The following is a 27,366-nucleotide window of genomic DNA, read 5'->3' on the forward strand; positions in this document are numbered from 1 at the left end:
CTTAAGAAAAAATTAAAACCCTAACCCTTAAGAAAAAAAAAAAAACCCTAAACCCTTCAAAAAATATAAATAAAAAAGTAAACCCTAAACCCTAACCCTAACCATAACCCTAAACCCTTCAAAAAATATAAATAAAAAAATAAAACCTAAACCCTTAAAACACAAACAAAAACCCTAACCATAAACCTTAAACCCTAAACCCTTAAAAAAAAAAAAAACTACAAAAACCATAACCCTAAATCATAAACCCTAAAACCATAACCGTAAAATTGTAACACATGTTCTTTCCTTTTTTACAAGTTCACATTGTAAGAAGTATGATTTGTCTCAGTCTCTTAACCCTATACAGAGAAATATGGACAAGTCTTGGATGTCAGCACGTAGGGGTATGACACAGTATAACGACGGGTGTAAGGCGTTTGTGGCATTTGCCGGTAGTAACTGTACGGCTGTCGATGGCAAAATTTACTGCCCATGCAAGTATTGTCGAAATAACCAGTGTCACACTCCATATTACGTTATTGCCCACCTGACAGGACGTAGGGGGACGAATCCGGGATACAATTTGTGGTATATGCACTGTGAGACCATGAGCGGGTCTGCTGTTCGTGGTCAGTGTTCGAGTCATCACAGTGGCACAGATTCTGCTGCCTGTAGCACTGAACAGGGTGGGGCCCTGGAACACGATGATGACATGCACGCCATGTTGCATGACGCCTTCGGCATACACGATGTTGCTGAAGCCGTCAGTACGGATCCGCAACAAGTTGACGAAAGAACCTCTTGCAGGGTCGCATTGAAGTACCAAGAGTTGTTAAAGACTGCCGAGAAGCCACTTCACCCTGGTACCAAGCATAGTAAATTGAGTGCTACTGTACACATGTACAATTTGAAGTGCGTTGGAGGTATTAGTAACAAAAAATTTTCATACATTCTCGAGTTTATCAATCAACTGTTGCCTCCTTGCAATGAGACATTGCCAGTTAATACGTATGAGGTGAAGAAGTTCCTAAGTTTCATAGGTCTAGGGTATGAGAAGATCCCGGTGTGCCGTAATGACTGTATGTTATTCTGGAAAGACAATAAAGAATTAGATTCATGTACCGTATGTGGAGAATCTAAGTGAAGGGCTGATACACATATAGATGAGGATGGTGAGGTCATATCATCGAGGAAAAAACGCCCGGTGATGATGTTGAGGTGGTTTCCACTCATCCCACGGTTACAGAGGTTATTCATGTCTAAGCATATTGCGCCCCATATGAGATGGCATGCAGAAGGCCGCACTAGGGATGGCGTATTGAGGCACCCGGCCGACGGTGAGGCATGGAGATCGTTTGACATTTTACATCCAAATTTTATGGCAAACAGTAGGAACGTCCAGCTTGGTTTGACAGCAGATGGATTTAATTCTTCTGGGAACATGAGCACATCCCACAGCACATGGCCCGTAATGCTTGTGCCGTACAATTTGCCTCATTGGATGTGCATGAAACAGACGTCGTTCATCCTGTCACTAGTTATTCCTAGACCGAGCTCACCTGGTATGGATATTGATGTTTACCTTCAGCCATTGATTGATGAGTTGCTGGAACTGTGGAATGTAGGGGTATGAACATTCGATGCTTCAAAGAAGGAAAATTTTAATATGCGATCCCAGTTGATGTGGACAATAAATGACTTGTCAGCATATGAAGATTTATCTAGTTGGCCTAACAGGGGTGTGAAGGCATGTCCTTGCTGTATGCAATCGACACGTTCTAAATATTTAAAGAACGGATGTAAATTTTGCTACATGGGGCACAGGAGATACTTGCCAACTGAACATCTATTGCGGCTGAACAGAAGAACATTTGACGGTACTGAAGAATTTGACAACGCGCCAAATGTGCCATGCGGAGACGAGATCCTCCAACAGTTAGACGGAGTTGCGTTTAGGGATGAGAACATGGGTAAGAAGAAGAAACGGAAGAAGCGGAAGAAGGGTGCAGGGAGTTCCGATGATGTTATGTTGAAGAAGAAAAGTTTTTTTTTTTCAGTTTGCCGTATTGGAAAGACAATTTGCTTCGGCACAATCTTGATGTTATGCACATAGAAAAATATGTCATGGATAATATACTTGGTACTATTTTGGATATCAAAGGGAAAACAAAGGACAACCTGGCAGCTCGGCTGGACTTGCAGGAAATGGGGTTGAGACTTAAGTTGCATCCGTTCACAGCCGCAAATGTTAAGACGTATATTCCCGCTGCCTGTCACACAATGTCTAGGGAGGACAAAGAAAATTTTCTGAAGGTTCTTTGAAATGTGAGGGTCCCGAACGAATACGCCTCAAACATTTCACGGTGTGTTCGGCTCAAGGACCGTACAATTTCTGGGTTGAAGAGCCATGATAGCCACATACTGATGCAACAGCTTCTCCCAATTGCATTGCATCAGTCATTGCCAGATAAAGTTGTTAGACCACTTGTGGAGATTTCTGTATTTTTTAGAGGCATATGTTCAACTAAGCTATCACAAGAAGAGATGGACCGACTGCAAGGTGACATCTATATTACTTTGTGCAAGCTAGAACAGGTATTTCCTCCAGGGTTTTTTACCAGCATGGTCCACTTGGTCGTGCATCTTATGCGCAATTGTAGACTCGGCGGACCCATGCAGTATAGGTGGATGTACCCGGCAGAGAGGTAAAATTTCGCGTAATATATACATATATATTTTGATTTAATTGGTCCCTAATTGACGACAATAAAAATGTCGTGTATGTATGTACACCAGGAGTCTTGGGAGTTTCAAGTCTAATGTGCACAATAAAGCGGCTCCTGAAGGGTGCATTGCAAAGGGGAACATAGCGACCGAGCTGGTAACGTTATGTTCAAGGTATCTGGATAACGTACCAACATTTCACAACAGACCTCAAAGAAATCCTAATAGATCCAAAGGGGCGGGCACGCGAGTTACCCTGAACCGGTTGACAATGCACCAGATTCATCGTTATATTGTGTTCAACTCTGAAGAGTTTCACAATTTGCGGATGTAAGTAGTGTTTATATATTTAACAGAATTCGAATAAAATTATTAATAACAATTATTACATAATTGTATACGCTGAATGTAGGATGCACAAAGACGCGCTTAGGCGATCATGCACTAGGGGTCGCATTACGGAGGCTCTTATTGAAGCACAACATCATGAGTAGTTCTGCGAATGGTACCGTGCATATGTAAGGAAATAGTGGTAATTTTGAAATTGGAAAAATTTATGCTTGTTCAGTGTAATTAACCAATGTGATCTTTAATAATTGTAATTATAACATAGGTTGTTGGCCTGGAGGATCAACGTAGGGAGGAATTGGGCCACAAATTGGTTATGCGTTGTAGATGGCTAAAGGACAGCAGTCGAGTACAACAAGTACGTGGTAAATGGGAAATTGTTCCGCACGCTTGCCCATGATGTGGGAAGGAGGACTCAGAACAGCGGCGTATGTGTTCCAACCGTTGAAGGCAAAACGTACTACGGGCAGTTAACCGATATAGTTGAGGTCGAGTACTATGACAGGATTACGTACGTCCTATTTAAGTGCAATTGGGCAGACCCCACGATGGACAGAGGATTCAGAATAGACGAGTATGGCCTAGTGTTTGTCAATTTTAATCACCTCGTCCACAGGGGAGAACTGATTAAGGACGAGCCGTACGTGCTTACATCTCAGGTAGATCAAGTATTCTACATCGAAGATGGAAGGAACCCAAATTGGGTTTGTGCAGTTATGACCAAACCGCGCAACTTGTACGACGTTGGTCAGGGGGAAGGGAGTAATGAGGTAGGTACAACCTATCATGAGTGTGGACCGCTCGTACTAGCCACTGATGACCTACCCGATACGAATGATGAATTCGAGTACGACAGGCCCGACATTGATCCGATTGAAGCTCTCGTGATACAATGATTGATATATTTAGTGTTGGTACAATTCGCTTGAACTCAATACACTTTTTTTTATTTGCATAAATTTCATTTTATAATTTGCACATTCATTAATAATATATAAAATACAAATTTTAATTAATTTGTTTACATTTGTTCGCAGGTATCGATGGACCAGAGACCCCCTCCTTGTGCATATCGGGCACCCCGCCCACCCGTGCCTCCCATGACCACGCCCACAGATTCGACGGCATTATATACTGCGGCGTGGCCACACCACCCAGATGCCGCTTATAGACCATTGTTGCCAGGTACGGTGGCTGTGCCCACGTCAGATCACGAGCAGACCAGCACAGCTAGATATTCCAATTCTCCATATTCGGAGCTGCCGACATTATCTCAAATAGGGTTCACCCCACCAGGTAACGTGGCTCGATGGTGGGTGAGAGAGGGGATGGAGCCACATGGTTATGCACCATACTTTCCGTATACATATACTGGACCTATGCCATGTGGATCTGATAGTGAGACACAGGATAATAGGTTTCCTCTGCCACAGACCGGGGAGATGTAGATGCCAGCACAGGCAGCGATGCAGGGCTAGAGTATGGGGTTGAGACAAATGGCAGCATCCGCAGCGAGTCAGGGCCTGAGGCTTGGAGAGAGCCAGGTGCCTTTATCTAGGGAGAGCCAGGTGCCGATATCTGGAGAGAGCCAAGTACCACTTTTCGATGAGAGTCAGATGCCAGATCTGGGGGGGAGCCAGATTCTCCATGAGGGGGACGTTGCGATGTTGGGCACCGATCAGTTGGCCCCCGATAGCCCCCAGGATATGCTTTCAGATGATGATCAGCAGCCTCCACCAGGGAGAGGGGTTGGCGAGGAGGTCACAGGCGACCCAGCACATACAGATTGACCAGATTCGGTTGCTGGGTAAGTACATATTTAGAAATCCTTCAAACTCATATTATGTTACCAAAAATAAATATTAAGTTTGAAAGAAAAATAAATTGAATTTACAATTTGTTGATATAATTATGTTTTTTAGTGTTAACCAATTAAATGTTGTATATTTTTTTCATTAGGGTTTAACCCAGACGGAACCATATATTATGAGTGATTAGGGACCCAGAGAGAAATTGGGTGCTCCTGAGGGAGAAGAAGGTTGTGTTGCAGTACAATGCTACTCTACAACCTGCAGGACGAGCCTACAATTGTTTTAGGCGGGCTGAGGGCATGCTTATCAGGAGCGGGTCCTACATACATATGTGGGACGAATGGACGAAGGTAGATAAGCAGATTAAGCAGGCTATGTGGGACGCGCTGATGGTATGTTTATGAATCTAATTTATTTATTTATATGAATTAAACTTAAGATTAAGTTTTTCTTGAAGTTTTTAAACTAATGCTTAAATTGAATGTGCAGGAGGAGTTCTATCTACCTGTATCAATAGACAAGCGCAAGGCACAACAGGAAGCATGGAATGATATTGGCCGTAAGCACCGCTCGTGGAAGTCGAGGTTCAAAACCAAGCTAGATATTCGAGACGGTGACACGCCCGAGATTATACGTGCGAGAGTGCCGGACAATGCTTTTGCGAAGTATAACGCAGAAGATGTAGAGTTCATGTTGAGCGGTTGGTGCACTGAGCAAAAAAGGGTATGTAGGTCTTTAATTGTATGACAAAAATATGTTGTGGTTTTTTAATAACAGTTCATTTAATTTTGTTACTACTTTAAGTGTGTCAATGCTTACATTTTTATCTTAATGTTCAATGCGTAGGCGACCTCTGAACGAATGAAGAGGTTGCGGGAGCAGAATGACCTTCCCCATTGTATGGGATCCAAAAGTTATGCCAGATGTAATCACGAGGAGGTATGAACAAATATATGTTTATGTTTTTCGTATTTGTTGCTAATTGTTTTTCTTTTTCTTTACACTATTTTCTCGCTCTCTGTTTGTTATATATTTCAACTGGATGACGACAGACATGTACATCTGGCACGCCCCCCACTCGCGCCACGTCATTCGTGAAGACCCACACAAGGAAGGACGGCACTTACTTGAATGATCGTACACGGGCCCTATGCGTATGCTACTGATCTATTTTACTAATATTTCTAAATTATGTGTGTGATATGCATTATTCAATATATGAGTATTTCATGTTGACGACGTACAGGAAAGGATGACGCAGAGTTTATCCAGTGATCCAGCCGCCACGCAAAGCGTCTCAGCAGACACGGTGCGTTGGGCACTGAACGACGCGTATGAAAAGGCGGTTGGGAGGCCTGAGTACATGGGGAGGGTTCGGCAGGTTGGGTCGAACGTTACTCCTGTTCGGGGGACATGTTTCTCATACAAGCCTCGCTCACAGGGGGGATCATCTGAGGGCACATCTCGGGATTGGGCCGAACACGGTCGGAAGATGGAAGAAATCCAAGCGGAGCTACGGGCTGAGCGAGAGAGGAATGACGCGTTGGAGCAGCGCATGCGACAGTTCGACGCCATGGAACAGCACATGCGACAATTCGAGGTCTTCATGTCCTCAATGGGAGTATCACAATCATGTCTTGGTGCTCAGTCTTCACCTGCAAACATAGGTAGTACGTCGTCTGTTAGTAGTGCATCTGCAGGTATGATTTATATTGTGTATAGGACAAAATTAATTTCAATTTGTTTTCATTACCCCTTTAATTTTGCAAGTAATATTATATACTTTAATTGTCTATATTACTTGCAAGTAATGCGACAACGGTTGGTACGTTGTCGCCTATTGGACGACGGCTGAGCCAGCACTCCCCTATCGCTACACCTTCGCCCGCTACACCATCCCTTGCGCAGCAATCGCAGGTTGGCGAGAACACGCCTGGGACGGTACCTCGTGCTCCGCAGAGACGCCCTTCGGATTTGTATATATTTTGTGCAATTATTTTTTGTTATTAACGAATATGTTTATTTTTTGTAATTATTTTTTGTTTGTAAAGATTTGCACAGTTAACAAATACGTTATTAATTATTAGTTTGTGTAATTTGATTTTTTGATATTTTTGGGTAAAATAAATATTGCATTATTTGTGGTCAAAAATAAGAAAATTTAAATTGAAAAACAAATTTCAAATTGTATTTTTTATTTAATTCTTTAATTGTATTTTTAATTTAATTTAAAAATACAATTAAAGAATTAAATAAAAAATACAATTAAATTTTTTTTCAAAAAAAAAACACAAAATAAACACGTGTATCTTCATACATGATGAGTGCCAAATATTGTGTATTTGGACCTCTTGATTTGCACTAGTTAGACCTTTAGCCTTGTTATTTTCTAATGTTTTGGTTAGTTTTTGTGTTTTCTGTTTCTGTAGGACAATAAGAGAGGAATGGCAAAGTTCATAAGGAGATAACTGGAAATTCGGAGACCCTGACAAGTTGATCGATCGAACTTAAAATTCGATCGATCGAAAATTTGCCCGAAGTCGATCGATCGAAATTTCCCAGAAACTGCTTTTGCAGAGCGCGCCAGAACGCCCAATCAGAAGCCAAAAAGCAGTCCTCCCTCTGATTTCCGCTGCAGAACACGCTAGTTTCGTGTTTGGGGTTGTCTCTAGCTGCAGAGGAACCCTAGAGGAGGGTAGAGGAGTCATTTCTTGCCCTAGCCTTCTTCTATAAAAGCCATAGACATCCCCTTGTTGAGAGAGTAGTAGAGAGAGTAGGAAAGGAAAGAATAGAGCAGAAACTCTGTAGATAGGTTTAATTTCGTGCTTCTTGTAGTGTAATTCAGTAGTTTATTTTCAGATACTTTCTCTTTGTAGAGCTTTTCTTTCATTTCCATGGTTGTTCATCATTTTCTTGTGGTGTTCTTAGTTATGGAAGGCTAGTAACCTCAACTAGGGTTGAGGATGAAACCTTTCCATTGATGACACTCACAATCTTGCTGTACCACTTGCACATTTAATGATATATCATTTTAGTTGTTCAAGTTCCATTCATTTAAAGCTTTATCTTTTGCAATGAATGTGGTTAGTGGTGGATAGAGGACATTTTATGTGTTTCAACCGACTAATACATTGTTTTATCGGTTTGAATGATGATATCCATTGTGATTGAATGATACATTGGATGTTTTGATTTCAATCGGTACTCTTTGTGATTTGTCAATGAGTTGGATTCATTTAATGGTTCTTGGGTTTATGGTTAAGAAACTTGGATAACACCCTAAGCTTAATGTTCTTTGGGTGTTCAAGTGGAAACCAAGAGTGTGAGTTGTAGGATTTGGTTTGGTGGATTCCTTAACCTTAGTTCCTTTTAATTTGCATATTTCATTACATCTCTTTCCATTAGTCTTTTGTTCTTCAATCATTTCTCAAACCTTTGGAACTAGGTTAAAATGGGGTTAATCAAGCAAGACACTAATATTTGACCATTTCCCTGTGGGATCGACCTCGCACTTGCATAACACTATATTGTAAAACGATTCGTGCACTTGCGAGTACTATTTAAAACACACATCAATACACGTGTCTGACAGTTGGACACGTGTATTTAATACACATGTCTGACTGTCAGACACGTGTATTCCAATACTCGTGTCTAATCTGACACATGTATTAAGATACACGTGTCAAAATGTGCAATTAGTCACTTTCTGATCTAACACGAGTCGCACGCGTGGCTATTTACACGTGGCAACCTGATCGACACGTGTACAGTGTCCGTACACGTGTCGAAATGCAAGTGGCAAATTGACAAAAATTTTGTAGTGAATGAAAAGAAAGATAAGTTTTATACGAAATAAAGATATGTGGAAACTGTGAGCTTTGGTTAGTATAAAAAATGTTCTAGCTTGAGTTTTTCATGCACTTCGGTACCCCTCGAACGTTCGCGGCATTTTTACCAAACGTTTGAGCCTTGCTAATCGAATGCTTGACCTCGACACCGAACATTCAACAATGACCATATATAGTTAATTGTGGTTTTAATGGTAGGCTAGAATGCCAAAGTTGACATTAGAATTTTTACTTGCATGAATTAGAACCGTCGTTTTATTATGTTTAATATTAGGGTATGTTTCACTATAGCGAGAGTTCAAGGTATCCAAGCTTATGGATGAACGTTTGAGGTAAGTAAATGCCTTAAAAATAATATTTCAGCAGACTGAGCATACTTTATTCTTCATAATGATATGTCCTAAGCCTACTCTTTTTTTATAACATGCATTAATTGCTTCTTGTGGATAAATACCTATATATGTTTTTTTTAAAGTAAATGAACGATATTTGCTATAAGATGGTACACCGGTACGTGCGATATGACAGCCATGGGCTTACTGTTATATGGGCTTGACCCTATGGTCAGAGAGATTTAATTTTATATTTGGCCTTGAATCCAATGGTTGTTTTGTGACGGGCGCACCATGTATAATAAAGGTCATGATTACGGCTTTACTAGTAAGTAAGTAGCGTAGGCCAGCTGAAGTCAAACTCAGTTGGATTACTAGTATATGATAGTATGCATACAATATCTGGGGCACTGGTGTTATCTTACAGATCTCTCGGGATAACGTCAACCATGCCAAGAAGAGGTTAATATCATCTGTATACCATATAGGGAATAGCTATGACTCATATATATATATACACACACACATCTTTTTTGCATTACATACAGCTCTACAATGGAATTCTTTTTTACCTCCCATCAAAGAAACAGAAAATATAGGGTCTATCAGACCAGACCCTAATCAATAAATTATCCAATAACCATCCTTCCTTTTATTTTGGAGTAGTTAAAAAATTCTATAATGGCTTCGTTGCTTTATATTTCTATATTTATTTAGTCTTTTATTCAGCAATCCTAAAGTTTTTTTTTTTTTTTTTTTTTTTTGTATTCTTTCATAACATAATTAGCCTTTCAACGTGAAAACAAAAAAGTTTGTGATGCTGCAATAGATTTCCGATAGATCAAATAAAATCGGATATATATATATATATATATGGTAGTTAATTGCTATGGTAATGTCTGTTTAGAGGCTCTAAACCTATGATTGATGATATATGATTTTGTCTTAAAGGTTTATTGCTAAAAGTCTCAGATCTTCCGCATGCTTTTTACTCTGATAAGTTTATTAGTAATTCCACTAATCAGTTATCAGCTAATCGATCTGGAAGAATCGACAGTAACCCTCAAAGTTAAGTAAATACAATTATTTAATTTTGGAGGTATTACAGTATAGTATCAGAGCATTCGGCTCTATTGACCACAACAGACGATCTGAGAATAGGTGACGATCCAAATAGGTTTAATTGAGAAAGACCAGAGCATAGGAGAGGGTTAGGACCCTTTTGAGTATTACGACTTGATGATTGAGGTCTGGGCTAAGTAACGGCCTATGTTTGATTATGATAAAAATTCGTTGATAAGAATCTAGGAATGAACTCGCCAGTCACCATATTGAAGTCGTTTGATCCTACTACACAAGCAAATGCACAACCTGTGCAAGCACAAGTTAATGTTACGTGATTGGCTGGTGGAGTCACTACAAGAAATTCACTCATTAGGGGCGACACAATTAGCGTCGGCTTTACAATTAGCGTCGACTAAAAGTCGACGCTGATAGTCGACTATTAGTGTCGAATTTGGTAGTCGACGCTGATAATCGACTATTAGCATCAACTATTAACATTCTTAGCGTCGACCCCTTAGTCGACGCTAATTGTCCAAAAAAACGCACTATTAGCGTCAACTTTGGTGTCGACGCTAATGTGTCGTTGCTAATAACCTGACGGGAAATTTTGCCTCGCTCGGGTTGAGAAATAGCAACAACATTTAAGTATTCATGGACGCTAATAAATAACTATTAACGTTGACATCATGGACGAAGCCAGAAAATATTTTGGGCAGGGGCCAAGACATAAATTACAAATATACTTTACTTATAAAAAAAATATATATATTAATTAATTAATTAGTTAAATGAAAGATGATTTCATGTTGCTTATGTCGAGAAGACACTATTTACCAAGACTGAAACCCAAGTAATCCAATAGTGGAGTACACGACTCAGCCCATAGTTTCTTCGTCTTCGTCTTCTTCTAATTCTTTTTCTTATTCCTCTCTGTCTATGCCTCTCTTTCCTTCTCTTTCCCTCATTTCTACGTATGCAGTTCATACGATTATTATGATGTTTGTGTTTTATTGTCCATAAGTTGGTTGAACTATGGCAATAAGAGTGAAATCCTTTGGTCTTACTGTTTCCATTTGCAATTTTAGCCATTAACACAGAGACACATGCAAGAAACAGAGAAGAAATTATACTTATATTAAAGGAAATTATATGAAAAATGGCAAAAGGAGGAAAACCCATTTCATTTAAAACTAGACCCACAAAAACTGAGCCAAAATATCGTAGAAATCAAATTGGGTTAATACAAGCAAAGGCTGAGGGGTGTTCTGGGTCGATCCAGTATGAGTCGAAATGGAAGCATGGTGGCCACAAAAGATGGGTAACCACTGCTCCCCCTTTCTCTTCCTCTCCTAACACAATCGCCGTGGATTTTACGCAAATGCTTTGAAAAGGAGAGGAGTGTGGACTGCCTGAAGCGCATTCCGAGGCATGTCCAGGTGATTTATTTAAAGAGTTATTTTAAAGCATTCCTTATAGATCTTTTTTTCAAGAAATTGGAGGGGGGGGGGGGGGCATGGCCCCTACCGGCCCCCCTCCCTCCATCCCTGGTCGACACTAAATGTGTCTGCTAATAACCTATTATCAGTGTCAACTTATATGTGTCAACGCTGATAATAGGTCATTAGCGTTGACTCTGTGGTCGACGCAAATGATCCTGTAAAAAAAAATTAAAAAAAAAAAAAAAAAAAAAAAAAAAAAAAAAATTTGAAAAGCATCAACGTTGACCAAAAAGTGGACGCTGATAATAGGTTATCAGCGTCCACTATAGATCGACGCTAATGATTATGTATAATTTTTTTTTTTTTTTTTTTGAAAAAATTGAAAAGCATCAGCGTCGATTGAAAGTCGACGCTGATAATAGGTTATCACCATCGACTCCTTGAAGTTGACGCTAATAACTTATTATCAACGTCCATTTTAGGTCGACGCTAATGACCATGTATAGAAAATTATTTTTAAAAAAAAAAAAAGTAGAAAACTATCAGCGTCGACCTAAAAGTGGACACTAATAATAGGTTATCAGCGTCCACTCCTGCATGTCGATGCTGATAACATCTTATCAGCGTCCACTTTAGGTCGACACCAATGATCATGTATAACAAAAAAAAAAATCATATAAATCTATTAAACTTTTTTAAAAAAAATAAATAAATAAATTTGAAGCCTATAGAAAAAAAAAAATACTATTTTTATATTATTAGTAAAAATTTTCTATTTTTTTAATTTTTAATTTTGGGTTAAATGTCATTTCAATCTTTGGGTTTTAACGACTTTATTTTTTTATAGCTAGGTTTTATTTTGTATCATAAACAGAACTTCCTGTCAAACCAATCAAAACCTGCCACGTGGTCATATGTCTCATAAAAAATATAAAAATGAGGAAAATAAGAAATATATATACATATATACAAAAAAACAAAAAAACAAAAAAAAAAACTCCAAAAAAATTAATGATTTTTATGTTATTAGTATTTTTTTCCTGTTTTCCAATCCTATGAATTAATATTTTCTATTTCTATTTTTTTTTTTAATTTATCATTGTGCATTAGTCTGATCAATAATGATAAGATCAATCTGATTGATCATCACGCATCAGTTTGATCGATCGAACTTGACATGATAAGATCAATCTAATTGATCTACACGCATCAGTTTGATCGATCAAACTTGACACAATTGAAGGTTCGATTGAACATCCTATCTATCATAGTGCATTAGTCTTATCGATCGAACTATATGGACTTTGTATTATTTATGCTTGTGTATTAGTTCGATTAATCATTATAAGATCAATCTGATTGATCGTAATCAATCGAATGATCAATCGAATTTGACACGATGAAAGGTTTGATCGAAGATCCAATCGATACTAATGCATTAGTTCGATCATTGTAAAATCGAATAAACCATGATCTTATTTAGGATTGATCGAACTTGACATAATTCAAGGTTTGATCGAACAACTAATCGATCCTAGTGCATTAGTCTAATCGATCAAACTCTTTTAATTTTGTATTATCCTTATGCATTAGTACGATCGATTGAAGAATTGATCAATAGTCTGATCGATAATAATAAGATCAAACTAATCGATCCTTACACATTAGTTTGATCAATTGTGATACTAAGGATTTTGTAGTATCATATTGTATTAGCCCGATCAACTATAAAATGATCAAATGATTGATAGATTGTTACACAATTCAATGTTTAATCAAACATCTCATCGATTTTAATGCATTAGTCTGATCAATGGATCGATTGAACTTGAAATGATTGAAGGTTTGATCGAACATTTGATCGATCCTAATGCATTTTATCGTTTGGAATATGATCAATTGATCGATCGAACTAGTTCACAAGGATAATGCAAGATCTATAGAGTTCGATTGAAAATAAAAATGACGTATATATATTTTATATTTTTCCCTATATACAGTATATGTATATTAAATATGATTTTTTTATAAGTTTTATTTTTCAAAAATTTTAATAGGATTTTATTATTAAATATTTATTAATATTTTTTTTTTTTGATTTAAACAAATTTTAAATTGCATAAATTAATAGGTTTTATTTAGTATTAGCATCGACTACTAGTAGTCGACGCTGATATGTAGAATAAATCATTTTGAGAAAAAAAAAATTAGGCGGGATTTCTTGGCGCTAGGGAATTTTTTCAGAGGAAATTTTTATCATATTACAAAGGCTAGGTTTTCTTTGGCATTTTCAGAAATCTCTCTCTCACGCTCTTTCTTTTCCCCTCAACAGCCGTAGTACCGCTCACCACCGAGCAGAATCCAACACCTGCCAGTCCTTTTCATGGCTAACTCGTTGCACAGTTCATCGGCCATTCCTCATCTGAGTCTGAGAGGCCAATCCCTCGGACTCCACTCAGCTTCAGACCCCAGTTTCAGATCCGTATCTTTCGCCTCTCATCCGCGTACACTCCCTCTCAAGAATGTCATCGAACCACTTCTCTCTGTTTCTCTGAAATCATTTCCTTTCTTTCTTTGATCTGTCTGGTTGTGTTTTGGTAGGTCTTTGGAGGGCACATGGCAGGTAAAATCCCCTAGAGTAAGTGTGGCAGTGAGGGCAGAGAGTCGTTTTGACGCAATGGAAATTGATCTCTCTCTTAGCCCCAGAGTTAACTCCGTAAAGCCTTCCAAGACTGTGGCCATCACCGACCAGGCCACAGCTCTCGCCCAAGCTGCCGTCCCCGTTATCCGGTTAGCCACCGGAGAGTCCGATTTCGATACCCCAGCTCCGATTGCAGAAGTAATTTTCCTTTTTTAGCCTTTTGAATCTAATCTTTTTTTTCTGTTTTGTATTTTTTTTTTTTTTTTTTTTACCTAAAGTGTTTTACATTAATCTAGGCTGGGATAAACGCAATTCGAGAGGGTTACACGAGGTACACTCCAAATGCGGGGACTATGGAGATCTGCCAAGCAATTTGTCACAAGCTAAAGGGTTGGTGTTTGCTATATTTTGTGCCGCTTGAGAGTTGTGTTTATGTGGTGGGTGGATTTGTGAGATGTGAATCTGACGGACAATTGGGTTTGTTTTGTTGCAGAGGAGAATGGGATTTCTTACACGCCTAATCAGATTGTGGTTAGCAACGGGGCCAAGCAGAGCATTCTTCAAGCTTTGCTTGCAGTTTGTTCACCCAGAGATGAGGTCCAGTGCTTTATGCCTTTCATTGATAGTTTTACATCAAATATATCGTTGTTTGATACAATTTGTTGTGTAATTATATTGGAAGTGCTTTGTGATGTACAGTTTGGTACAAGATTGTCTTAGGGATGTTTATTTATTTTTATACTTATTTAGCTGTCAGTTTAATTAGACCAAATTACTAGTTTAAAAGCTACTCAATAACCCACTTTAACATAAGGTCATATAAAATCATATATGACGTTAAGCTGATCAGAGTAGTGGTCTTGATCACAGTCACGTGTGTGTGTGTGTGTGTGTGTGCAAAATCATTTGCGTGTATGTGTATGTGTGTCTGTGGCTGTTCTCTTTTTAAGTAAGTAGACACGTTTTGGGACATTCCAGAAAGGAATAAGGGACTGACTGAATGGGGTGGAGGGAGTGTATATTGTGCATACTATAGGTGGTATGCAACAAAATGGTTTCCTCCATATCACACCCTTTATAAATTCCTTTTTTTATTTATTTATTTTTTTTTTTTGTTTGTTTCTATCTTTTAAGCTTCAACAGTCATGGACTCTTTTTCTTTTGTTTGGAATACACATTTAGAGGCATCTATCACCTGGCACAAGGCATCTATCACAAGGCATCTTTAACGTTTATAGTTCGTTGTGCGATCGTTTGGGGCTGTTTTGGTATAGAACCATTTGCGGTAAAGATGGTTTCTTATTTGAATATTTTCATTTTCGGATTTGATGGAAGGATTGGTGAGTTCACAGGCGGCACCAATCAGTGCTCATTGTAGGCAATATAGCTCTCTGTTCCTTCCTGCATTTTCCTTTACAAGAAATTTGAATATTAGTCACATCAGTATGAACAAATCTCCTAAATCATTGAAATTAATTGTTGCTTTAGTTCAACCAGTGGAAGCCTCAAAATTGAGCCATTTAAACAAAACTCTGCCATCCAAAGGTTATGCTTGAGCAATGTCTTAACATCTGTAATTTTTTAGTTTTGAAGGAAAAATAGGTTTAATTTTAAACTCATTGAACTTTCTTATTTAATTGAGTTGAGTTTTGATTTATGTATAAAGATTGGAGTTGGCTTACCTAGATACCAATTTTAGAGCTTATGATACGAATTATTGAATTCTTCAAATATTCATTGTTTACTTTTTCCATGCTAATTTTGTCAACTTTAGAATTTCGTTTCTATGCTTGATGATTGCTATCTCAAATTTGTAGACGTTCTTGAGTTATGGAGAAATTCCAATGCGGTGTGCTTTGATGTGGATAGCACAGGGGGCCTAGATGAGGACATCGATGAACTTGCAAAATTTTGTGGAGCTGGAAAGGCTATTGCAGAATGGACTTCTAGGTTGGATGTCCCACATTCATTGGAACTACTTCAATTGAATTGGTGTTAGTGTTTGTGCCTGATTTGGTTTTTGATTTTGTTAAAGCAATGAGTGGTTCTGTCCCTTTTGCGGAGGCCTTGGCTACCAGGCTATCATTGTTTAATCCTTCCTTTTCCTAAGTCCAGGACTTTCTCGAAAAGAAGCCCCCACGCTATGAGACTATGAGGGATTTTTAATTATCTGGAGCATGTCATTGTCTTAATAAGGTTGAGCTGTCTCCCATTCCCCTTCTGCCCTTGTAATTGCTCAAAATAATAATAATAATAATAATAATAAGGTTGAGCTGGATAGGTCGATAAAAAAGAAAAAGAATTGAATTCTGCATTGAGTTTTATGTAGCATATGAAGATATAATTCAGCAGTGGTCTATGGAACCATTACCATCTTGTGGATGGAGAGGAATAATATATGTTGTCTTTTATCCAAAAGTATATCTGAAATAGATCTTAATTCTAAAAGGCGGGCTAAATTGGATGTTGTCAAGACACTATGTGCTTGCACCAAATCTTGTAAAACATGGAGAAGCATCCAATTTCAATTACGATAGCTGAGCACTCTTTTTAGTGCAATAATACATGCAGTCTTATTATGTTTTATCCTCGCATAGGCTGTCTTTTTCCTTTATTTTTACTACAGTCAGAATTCTCGGTTTCTATTCCATGTAGCTACATTTGAAATTGTCAACCGCATTAAAGGTTTTTGTGTGGCCAAATCATGAAAACATTTTACTTCAAATTTTCTACTAGATTGTACAAAACATTTTAGGGATTGTTCGTCAAGGATTTGTGCAAATTGGATTCATACACTGAATTTACTCATGGATTGTTTAGGTTCACAAAGGGAAACACTGCAGCCTCTTAAACTTATATGTATTTTCAATTTTGGACATGTATGGCATATTTTCACTCTACTGCTAGTTTGACTTGATGGACCGAACAAAGTTAATTTCATGTTTGCTTCCTTTATGGATTTAGTTATCAAATCATAATGGAAGAGCCTCTGAATAATTGTTAAGCTATTGGTATCTCTCTTTTTTGCTTTTAAGAAAACAATTTATTTATGGTTCCTTTCCAATTGAGATGGATTTATAGGTTACGTTATAGAAGCAATCATCTTTTATGGGACATCTTGACCAAGAGAATGAGCTTTAGTTCAAGTGTCCTCTTGGAGTAATGAGGTTGGGGGGTGAGCTTGTGGGTTCAAAACCAGCTCAATTCTTTTTTGACTTGCCAAAACAGAGGTTGTATTTTGGTGATGTTTGGGAAAATTGATTTGGAAGTGCTTTATTCAATTAAGCCTATTATGTTCTTTACGTTTATTTTAACTTGTCATTATCTTCGTTGGCAGGGGAACCTGTTCTTAGCTTGAAGACATCTTTGGTTGCATCAGCCTCTCAAATTCCTTTTAAGTGTTTCTATATATTTTTGACAAAGAAATTGAAATGATATAATGGACAGTGTTGAGCACTTGAGCTCCAAAATCTGTTAACTATATATTGAAGTTCTGACTTTGGACTGTTAACAACATTCTTCATTAGGTTTGATGTGCATAACCTTTTTTTTGAGATGTTTACTTTATCGACATGGTGCTCCCTTTCACTTATCACAAATAAAAACCATAATTGTGGGCATAGCTCCATTGATGGGTTCTAATAAAAAAAAAATTAAATAGGGCATTAGCGTCGACCAAGTCAACGCTAATAGCCTATTATTATTATTATTATTATTTAAAAAAAAATCGGGTATTAGCATCAACCTAGCTGACGCTAATAGCCTATTACTATTTTTTTAAAAAAATTTAAGGTATTAGCGTCGATTGGGTCGACCCTAATAATCTATTAATTTATTTTTTAAAAAAATATTTTTGGAGTATCAGCGTCCACATGAGTCGACGCTGATGATAGACTATTAGCGTTGACAACAAGGTGTCGACTCTAATAGTATACCTATCAGGGTCGACTTATGATATATGTTGTTAGTATTTTTATTGGCTACATTCTGGTTAAAACAAAAACACTTTTTGTAATGGTTGCATTTTAACAGGATAGTCGGTTTTCAAATGGGAATCTTCATATATTCAGAAATCTACTGTTCAGAAGCTTCTAGAAGTTATCCATGAAGAGTCTTGTGCAAAAATCAAGTCAATTGAACCGGTTCATGTGCAAGCGTCCGGACGTCAGAGCCACACCATCCGGACGCTTGGTCAACCAGTATTCTACAAGAAGTCTTTTCTCAGAAATCGGCATTGTTTGGGAAGTTTCAGTATTCTATTCAGACGACTCGGCATCACGTTCGGACAATGTTCATTATCTGCAAGTCGTCCAGACGACTCGGCAACACGTCCGGACGATATACAGTAATTCAGATAACTCCAAAATTCTGATCGAACGCGGAAAGGATTTCAGTGAAGACCGTCTGGACGCTCGGTCAAGCTGTCCAGACGCACACCTGATAAGGATAAGATATGCGCGGTTTCTGAAGGATATCGCAGAAACTCGTCCGGACGATCGACAGACAGAGTCCGTTTTTCAGCAGATTTCAAGGTCTCTTGAAGCCTATAAATAAGGGGCTCTAGGTCTGTGTTTTGTACAGAATTCGGTGGTGAATTCCATAGTGCTTTGAGAGGGTGTTTAGGGAGATATTGAAGATCCGCTAGCTCTCAAGCCATTTCCGGTGTGTGCTCGTTGTTTGTGTGAAGTCTATCCAAGGGGTCGGCCCTAAGGTAAATGAATCCATCAAAAACCCTTTCAGGTGGAAGATCTGGTTGGGAAACATTCGTGTTGGGCTACACGTCAGAGTTAAAGGTATGACTACTGCATAGGGTTATGTGAGTACGAGTGTCTTGTAACTAGCTTTGTTTATGGATAGTGGATTTCTTGGGTTTGGCTGCCCCGGAGTGGTTTTTTTCTCTTCATAGAGTTTCCACTTCGTAACAAATATCTTGTCTTATTTAAATTCCGCATTTAAGATATTTGTTTGCACACAAACACATACACACACTTGGTTTAAATTAGAAATCAATAAATTATTTTCATATGTGTTACATGTTTTAGCGTCAACATATAGTCTATCATCAGCGTCGACCGAAGGGTCGACGCTGATGATCGACTGGTGATCATCAGCGTCGGGCTTTTAGCGTCCAAAAGTCGACGCTAATGAGCGAATTTCTTGTAGTGAGTACAAATCTTATGAGTTAGGCTATACGCCTCTTTTTGCAATACGCAAGCTTGATCTAATGAGGAATGGTCATAGCAAGCCAACTGAAGGCAAATCATCAAGTGAAGGATATTTAAATGGTGAGTTAAGAGTGACAAAGAACCTCAACATTAACCCCACTCTGGCAACGTGGAAACGTCACAATGTTTCAGTGGTGAGGGATTTTCCACAATCCCTACCTTAGTACAAAAGGGAGGCGTGCGATGGCGACCCACATGGCTAATGTGTATGCAGAGATGAAGTGGAACGAGATACGATTGCTGATGACCGGAGCACTTCAAGACGGGATATGTTGCTAGAGGGAAGCTTTTCTGTTAAGCATCGAGAAGGACTATGCAGCAATGATCAAGGAGGAATAGGATCCATCCTAGGACATGGCTGAGGATAATGGCAGTTGTGGCAGTTAATTTTAGGATCTGATAATTAGTAGTAGAGTGATTAGGTCACACACGTGAACCGAATAGATAGATTTGGGTTGCATTTTTGGGTCGTGACACTCTTTTGTTTTGAAGTGATTTCTGAAGTAAGAAAATAATTTTGTTTCTTCTAATTATAAAATTTTGACTTCAAGGATTGTTCTTAAAAAATTTAAAAATAAATCTAGCCGAACATTTGATCTTGCCCAGAATGCGTTAAGTTTGAATTTTAAACTCCCAAAATCATTTCAAACCCTATTTTCTCCCAAGTTCTCACTCCCCAAACTCTTCCAAAATGATTTTCTTCCACATCTCCCTTGTTTCTTGAAGATTCAAGCTTGATTTAAACATTATTTAGGATAAACTTCGATTTATAGTACAGTAATTTCAATTTTTAGTTTTAACTTGGGGCTGTCTTGATTTAATGTTAAAATTACGAGACATTGATGTTGTAGGATTGTTGTAGAGTGGTTTGTAGTTGTGGGTAGTTAGATTTCAACACCCCTAGCCCTTGAACCCAACCCGTTCAGATTTGGGAAAGTTCTGCCCAAATCCGAAATTTCCTTTGGAAATCTTGTTGATTGTTGAGTTGGATTGAACCCCATTGTTGTGTTTGATGGGTTATGTTAAGCCCATTGTTGTTGTGATTGAATTTGGACCATGACTCGTTACCTCTGTGACCTTGGCATGCCCAATTTTGTCATTTCATGACCTTCGGACGAGATTTTTGTCGTTATGACCAATTATTCCTTGTGTTAGTTTTCCTCTTGTAAGTACTGTGACCCGTGGCTGGAACACCACACCATCATTCGTGACTAACCCAGTATTCGACATGGGTTACCCCATTGAAACCTAACCTGCTCAACGTGTTGGAATTTGTTAAGTCACTAGACATAGTTACGGTTCACGTAAATAGAAGTTGATTAATGTATCTGGTTGTAACAAGATGACGACACGTACTGAGGGAGATAATAGACGATAGGGGGCAAATGTCGAGGCCTCGTCTTCTCGTACCCAGCATAGGATGAAGGCGGATGTCTCAACATCAACTGAGGGGTCCACCCCGACCCAGACGACGGAGGCCACCGAGCCAGAACTTGAGGCACCACCGACTCGGAGGTTTGATACCACGAGGCTTATGGGCGACGATGCAGCCCTCTAATTCACTAGCTGCTACTATGCCTAAGCCCCCTCGTAAAGCTTAAAGTCAATCTACCGAATATCAGTGGTCACTCCCACAGAATCCCAAAGCTTTTCGAGTTCCAAGGATGCGGATAGATTATCTTAGAGTCCATGCCTGGGGCGACGGAGCTGGTTCGCGAGTTTTACGCAAACCTTCACGCACGCGGCAAGGGCCACTTCATGACATCTCTCTGCAAACGCCCTATCAAAGTGGCCCTTAATGTACCTGTGGGCTGTAGAGTATAGGCTTCCCATCTCTATGCTTGTGGAGTGTTTTGCGAAGGGACGGCCCCACAACATGACCATAGAAGGGATTGGAGGGTTCGCCCTCAACTAGCTGTCGGTGGAGGCTCGACTGGTCTAATGCATCACCTCTAGCCGAGTGCACCCAATCAAGAGCACGAACCCATCACCTTTGAGTGGGTGTTGTGTCTTTATGTAGTGTTGACATGTGTACGGATAGACTTCCCCTCTGTCACAATCACATCATGAAGCAGGTCGACGACACGGACGTCGGCACGACTCTACCGTTCAGGGTGCTAATAACCCGTATCACTAGCCATTCTAGAGTGCCCACAAACACAGAGGTCACCTCACCCCCCCAATGGGCCTTTCACCAACCGATACTTCAGGATCAGTGGCGTGCACCTCCGACACCTAGCAACGATATGTGGCACTAGTATTATCCCTAAGGTTAGCAGGGTGAGGCTGAGTTTTGTGGAAGTCAGCCCTAGTAGTAGATGCCATATGTGGCACTTTGTGATTGTAACGAACAATGTTTCATCGTGATAGAATGGCTCTATTTTATATAAGATGTCTATTACAGATTAGTGCTCTGATGTATAATTTATATTTATGTAAAATGTGAGTTTGTTGTTTCAAAATAGAAAAAGAAATTAAAAAATAAAAATAAACAATTTTTTTTTTATGCGTTATTGAGGTAAAGTAGTATCATCACGTGGAATATGCAAATATTCTATCGAACTAATTTAGTCGGGGCATTACACTTGAGCTCGGGAGCTAAGACATACACCACGTACTAGGCACCCAAGGACCGAGCCATGAGCTTAGCGGGCTAAATAAGACCTACACCAGACACTAGGCATCCCAAGGATTAAGCCATAACCTCAACACCTTAAGACCAAGCAACTAAAGTAAGAGCTTGGCACCGAGAGACCGAGCCACAAGCTCGGCACGTAAAGATGAAGTCAAAGATTGGTGCCCAAAATCCGAGTCATGTGCTCAATGCAAAAGACCAACCCACGAGCTTGGCATCGATGAGATAACAAACCCCTTGCGGGAATGGGAAGCAACTTGTAAAGGGCTTGCAAAATAAATGCCCCGAATACAAGCAAACACAAGTTCCATTGCCCGACATGCTGAACAAGTCGACCGTGGTAGTAGGGCCCAAATGATATGGATGATAATTATTGAATGTTACACATTCAAGCCCCTTAATTAACATATGTTAATTTCTTAATTTTGTTATAGTTTGACGTTTTGTGTTGTTTTTGTGTTTTCTTTCATTTTACAGGTTTTGGAAGAAAATCACTCAAAATCCATCAAATTCCAAGCTTAGCTTAGAATAATTTTGCAAGAATATTGAAGTCGGCAAACTCACTTTTAGAAAGATCCAACACCAAATCAATTTTGAATTTGTTTGCTATAGAAATCGGAAAAAAAAAAAAAAAAAAAAAAAAAAAAAAAAAAACTGTTATTTTTGGAAAGATTCCAAAATGAATACGTCTCTGTATTTTAACAGTAACTTTCGGATTAAGTATCTGATTGCATTAAAATTAGTGTTGTTGGATAGCTAATAAAAAAAAGAAACAAATATGTCTGAAATAGATTTTTCCTAATTCAAACATTTACAATGTCAAAATCGCACTGGAATATAGGATCAAAAATCTAGACGAATTTGGAATCCTTTTGCTTCTTGGATTGGATTTTCAGTCTCTTACTTGGACTAGGAGACTTTCTTCCAATTTTTCTGGGATTCCTAGGGCTTCTAGGGTTCTCCTAATACCTATAAATATGCCTTTAAACATTGAAGACAAACACACAAGCTTTGGAAATGATCAAAGGCTACTTCAAGAAGAGTTTTCTCTAGTTTTCTTTAGTTTTTCTCTTTTTCTTTGTTATTTTCTTATGAGGATGATTTTCATCTAAATTATGTGCAGCTAATATTTTAGTTAGGGCTCGATTGAAACCCTAATCATGTCTCTTTAAGTTTTCACTTTGCCTTGCTACAATTCATATATTTATGCTTAACTTGATTACTTCTGGTTTTATTGAATTCCTCACATGTATGTACTTGATCATCATATGCATATGGTATGAATTTGTTATTTGTGTCAATTTGGATGGTCGAGTCCTAGGCATAATAGAATAATGAAAGAACTCCATTACAGGTTCTTCGATTAATCAATATGGAAAACCGGATGTAGCTGCCATGCCCTAGGCTTCATGTGTTTGTCGATCTTCATAGTTTTATGCTTTCATAGAGAACAACTTAGTAGATGCCATGCTAAATTCTTTGAGAAAGAAAATAATTAGAGTAGATGCCATGCCTAATTCGTTGCTTAGGGAGATCAATAGTCTAAGGAGTAGATGACATGCCCTTAGGTTGGCAAACATTAAGTATCATGTTATGTTTGTATCAATGTGCATATTGTGAATCTTATTTGAGTATGATTAGCGGTGTATATCGAAGCTCTACCCTTTCTTCTTATTATCTCAAATCAATATTTTATCTCATTTCATTCAGGATTTTTAATTAGGAAATTCACTTTAAGTATAATTTATATCAATTCTTGTGGGAATGATCTCGTATTTACTTTCTATACTATTGTTTCGATCTTGTACACTAGCGAGTAAAACGACGTACATTTATTTACCTATTTATTTAGGTAGATATTTGCATAACAATAGACATAAATAATGAATGGCCCCAACTCAAACAAGCCCACTACGTGGCAAATATATAATCAGGTAACTATTACGGACCACCTTGAGGGAGCTTCACATAAAAATTGTCACAAACCCCAAAAACGGGTATACCTTCAGGCCACAACCTACATATAGTCTTGATTGAGCCTCTCTTTCATGGTCATTATTGGCTTACCATCAGAGGATCCCCACTAGCCCCTGGTAGTCTTCTCTTATTTTGCAAGTACCCACCGTCCAGTCTGGCTATGCAAAAATCTACATCAACATCTTTCATTTTGAAGGGAAAAGATACTGCCTTCTTTATAAAGGCCAGGTCAAGCAAATCTGCCTTACACTTTGTTACATGCTTAAGCTACAAGAGTGCACATCTAGCTACTTACTTATGTAGTCTGTACAATGGCCAGTTGTCTAGTTAAAATATCTAAAGCACATAAGAAGTTATGATTTCAACGGTTAAAATTATGTAGAATCATGGAAGCAGAGCTTCCCTCTTGTCGTGCAGTGACATGAGTTTCTCACTTAGACTCTCGCACTCCAATCTTTCCGTTCTTTCGACCTGCAGTATGACCCAAAGCAGGAAAACAAAAATAGTATTAGCTAGAACAAATTATAGTCTAATTAATGAATTAATATGTTACAAAATAATTATACAAAAAGGTATTTTGCATGGTTCAAGAGTGAATGACGGCTTGATATTAAGACAAGAGTTATAAGAACTCAAGAGACAAGGTCACAAGAGTTATAAGCACTCAAGACAAAGGTCACAAGAGTTACAAGCACTCAAGAGACAGAAGTTATAAGATGGTAAATTAGATTTATTGTTATTAATGTAGAAGTAGAAAAGACTTGTAACGTTTAGACTATTTCTCTATAAATAGTGTCTTGCATACAATCAAACAAATAATCAAGAAAGAAAAGATGTAGCCAACAAAAGACTTTGACGTGTGGATGTAGGCCATAGATCGAATTACCTTCATTCTATTTCTATTTCTTACTCAAAAGACAAGGTCACAAGAGTTATAAACACTCAAGAGACAAGGTCACAAGAGTTATAAGCACTTAAAAGACAAGAGCTACAAGGTAATAAATTAGATTTATTATTGTTAATGTAGAAGTAGAAGAGACTTGTAATGTTTAAACTATTTCTCTATAAATAGTACGTGCCTTGCATATAATCAAATAATCAAGGAAATATGTAGACAACAAAAGGCTTTGACGTGTAGATGTAGGCCATAGGTCGAACTACCTTAATTTTGTTTCTATTAATTCTTATTCTCATCTCTTTCCTAGACTATTAGTTCTTACACTTGATTATTGTTTTGATGAGTATGAATGCTGAGCAAGAATTGAGAAAGCAAAAGGAACCGATAGGTTAGAAAAGGAAACCTGAAGATGTAAATTACAAAAGACCCTCCCTTCAAAGGACTCAAAGGATGATGCGTTTAGCAGTACAAGTCCATCCTCCTCTAAATTGACAAGGATCTCAGATAATGCATTCTTGTGGACCGTATGTGTGGATATTTGAATCACAGCTTCTCGATCATCGAGTTGACTTGCCGAAACAGTTGACAACGAGCTCCAAGCTATGCTTTTTGGTTGCTTCTCTTGACGAGTTTCATGATGATCATCTTGCCCAGAAATCCTGGACAAAAGCTCTTCCTTCTTTAGAATCAGCCCCAACACTTGCTCTTGTAGCTCTGGTATGTATTTTACCACCCGTGAAACTGTGGCCGGAATGCTTAACTTCTTCTGTTAACGACGTCAAAATAGTCACGAAAAGGAAGAAAAATAGCGAAAAGATAAGAAATCAAAAGGTATAATAAAGAGGGGATCCGATTAATCGGTACGTATATATATATATATATATATACCATTTCATCCACCCCTGGAAGCAGTGAACGGAGAGTGGAGTAGAAACCATTCGTCTTCTTACGACGATCACGCTCGCTAGCATTATGAAAATGCTTCTTAGACATTTTGGAATCACCAGAAATAGCTGTTGGTGCTCTCGCCGTGTCAAGCTTCACGGTTTGTGTCTGATATGTAGAGAAATGGATCACTGACTCCATTATCTCGGGGTCTCCGTGCACACAGTTGTGGTCATTGCCTACGCTATTCTCTAAGTTATAACATCCGTTGGATGACACCAAAGGCGGTGATAATGCTAACATGGTGGATTAGCTGGGGGCTGTTTGGGACTTGGTTTGTTAATCAAGTGAGATGATCATGACATGTATTTATAGTATACAAAGCCATTACCTCAGCAACATTTATTTCGTTTATTATATAAGATTACTTCTGGAAACTAGAAACTACATTATATTATAACGTATAAGATATTGATTAAGAAATGATAAGTATTTTCTTTGGACCCGCTCACTTCAAGTTGAGTTAATGGAAGGAAATAGGAATTAACTCAACTGGTTCAACTGGAGGTGAAATGCTCCCTGTTTTCTCAATGTGTTCATGTTCGTCGTGTGCACGTCTAATAGTTAGTATATAATAATTTTGTAAATTAAAGAAAAAACGATATGGATTTATTTATTCAACTATTACATTATAACAAATACCTTCTTTAATTCTTCTCACACATAACCTCCTTATATGCAAAATGCAAACCAACACACGTCAACAGTACACTTAGAAACAAAATTTTACCTATTTTTTCTCTAGCCATACCGTTAAACATAGTCACTCAAACACACATAAATGGAGTAGCTAGACAAGACAGGAAGCAATTCCTTTGATTAATACCCATGAAGAACACCCTGCTATGTTAAATATTAGGAGAAATCACCTTTAAGTCTTTTATATTCTCAATCATTAAGCTAGATTTTAGGTCTTATCCATGGAAGATTATGTCATCCAAAACAATATATAGATTTATTAACAAACAAATAAAGAAGAGGAAGATGATAAAGAAAAGAAGATTGGATGATTTGACGTCAATTCTTCCTATTTTTTTCCCCCACTTGCAATACTATAGTACTCTACCTAGAGCGAACTTTTGCAGAGACTGGACGTATAAACTGCACGTGCCTGGCATGGCATGCACGAGCTCTAACTGGGCTTTACTACTCATATGCACGTGCATGAGGTGCGACATCGCGTGGGAAGCACACATCCTTCTAGACCCTTTATTCTTTTGCTTAAAATGCAATCTTATTTGTATTCGATGCAACAGAAGTTAGATAATAGATATGAACTTTTTCGCCAAAATGTAACTGCTCGATTAGTTTTTTATGACCATTTTTTTCTTTTTCTTTTTTTGTTAATGTGTTTTAGGAGGTATTTTTTATTTTTGATATGAAAAGAGTATTGTAAAAATCTAAAATAGAATAATAAAGGCGAAACAAGAGGGAGAAAAGAATACAAGGAATTACGGGTAGTTCGGTATTAAAACCTTACGTCCATCACTACG

General features: G+C 38.2%; 2 protein-coding genes and 1 pseudogene across 2 annotated transcripts; 2 read left to right on the forward strand and 1 right to left on the reverse strand.

The window, feature by feature from the left end:
• The first annotated feature begins 589 nt into the window (after positions 1-589).
• LOC133873233 (bifunctional aspartate aminotransferase and glutamate/aspartate-prephenate aminotransferase-like) lies at positions 590-14,913 on the forward strand. The gene is made up of 4 exons (XM_062310967.1): positions 590-801; positions 14,154-14,391; positions 14,490-14,583; positions 14,687-14,913. Exons 1-4 carry the CDS (start codon positions 590-592, stop codon positions 14,911-14,913), a joined length of 771 nt encoding a protein of 256 aa, XP_062166951.1.
• A 608-nt stretch (positions 14,914-15,521) lies between these two features.
• LOC133873234 (phosphoserine phosphatase, chloroplastic-like) lies at positions 15,522-16,359 on the forward strand (annotated as a pseudogene).
• A 7,521-nt stretch (positions 16,360-23,880) lies between these two features.
• On the reverse strand, positions 23,881-26,162 carry LOC133872413 (transcription factor ORG2-like). Its single transcript, XM_062309919.1, has 3 exons — positions 25,817-26,162; positions 25,332-25,694; positions 23,881-24,501 (listed from the first exon to the last, which is right to left on the reverse strand). Exons 1-3 carry the CDS (start codon positions 26,114-26,116, stop codon positions 24,415-24,417), a joined length of 750 nt encoding a protein of 249 aa, XP_062165903.1. The 5' UTR covers positions 26,117-26,162; the 3' UTR covers positions 23,881-24,414.
• Positions 26,163-27,366: the final 1,204 nt, after the last annotated feature.

The sequence above is a fragment of the Alnus glutinosa genome, chromosome 7, assembly GCF_958979055.1.
Source record: "Alnus glutinosa chromosome 7, dhAlnGlut1.1, whole genome shotgun sequence".
In the NCBI taxonomy this organism is placed as follows: Eukaryota; Viridiplantae; Streptophyta; class Magnoliopsida; order Fagales; family Betulaceae; genus Alnus; species Alnus glutinosa.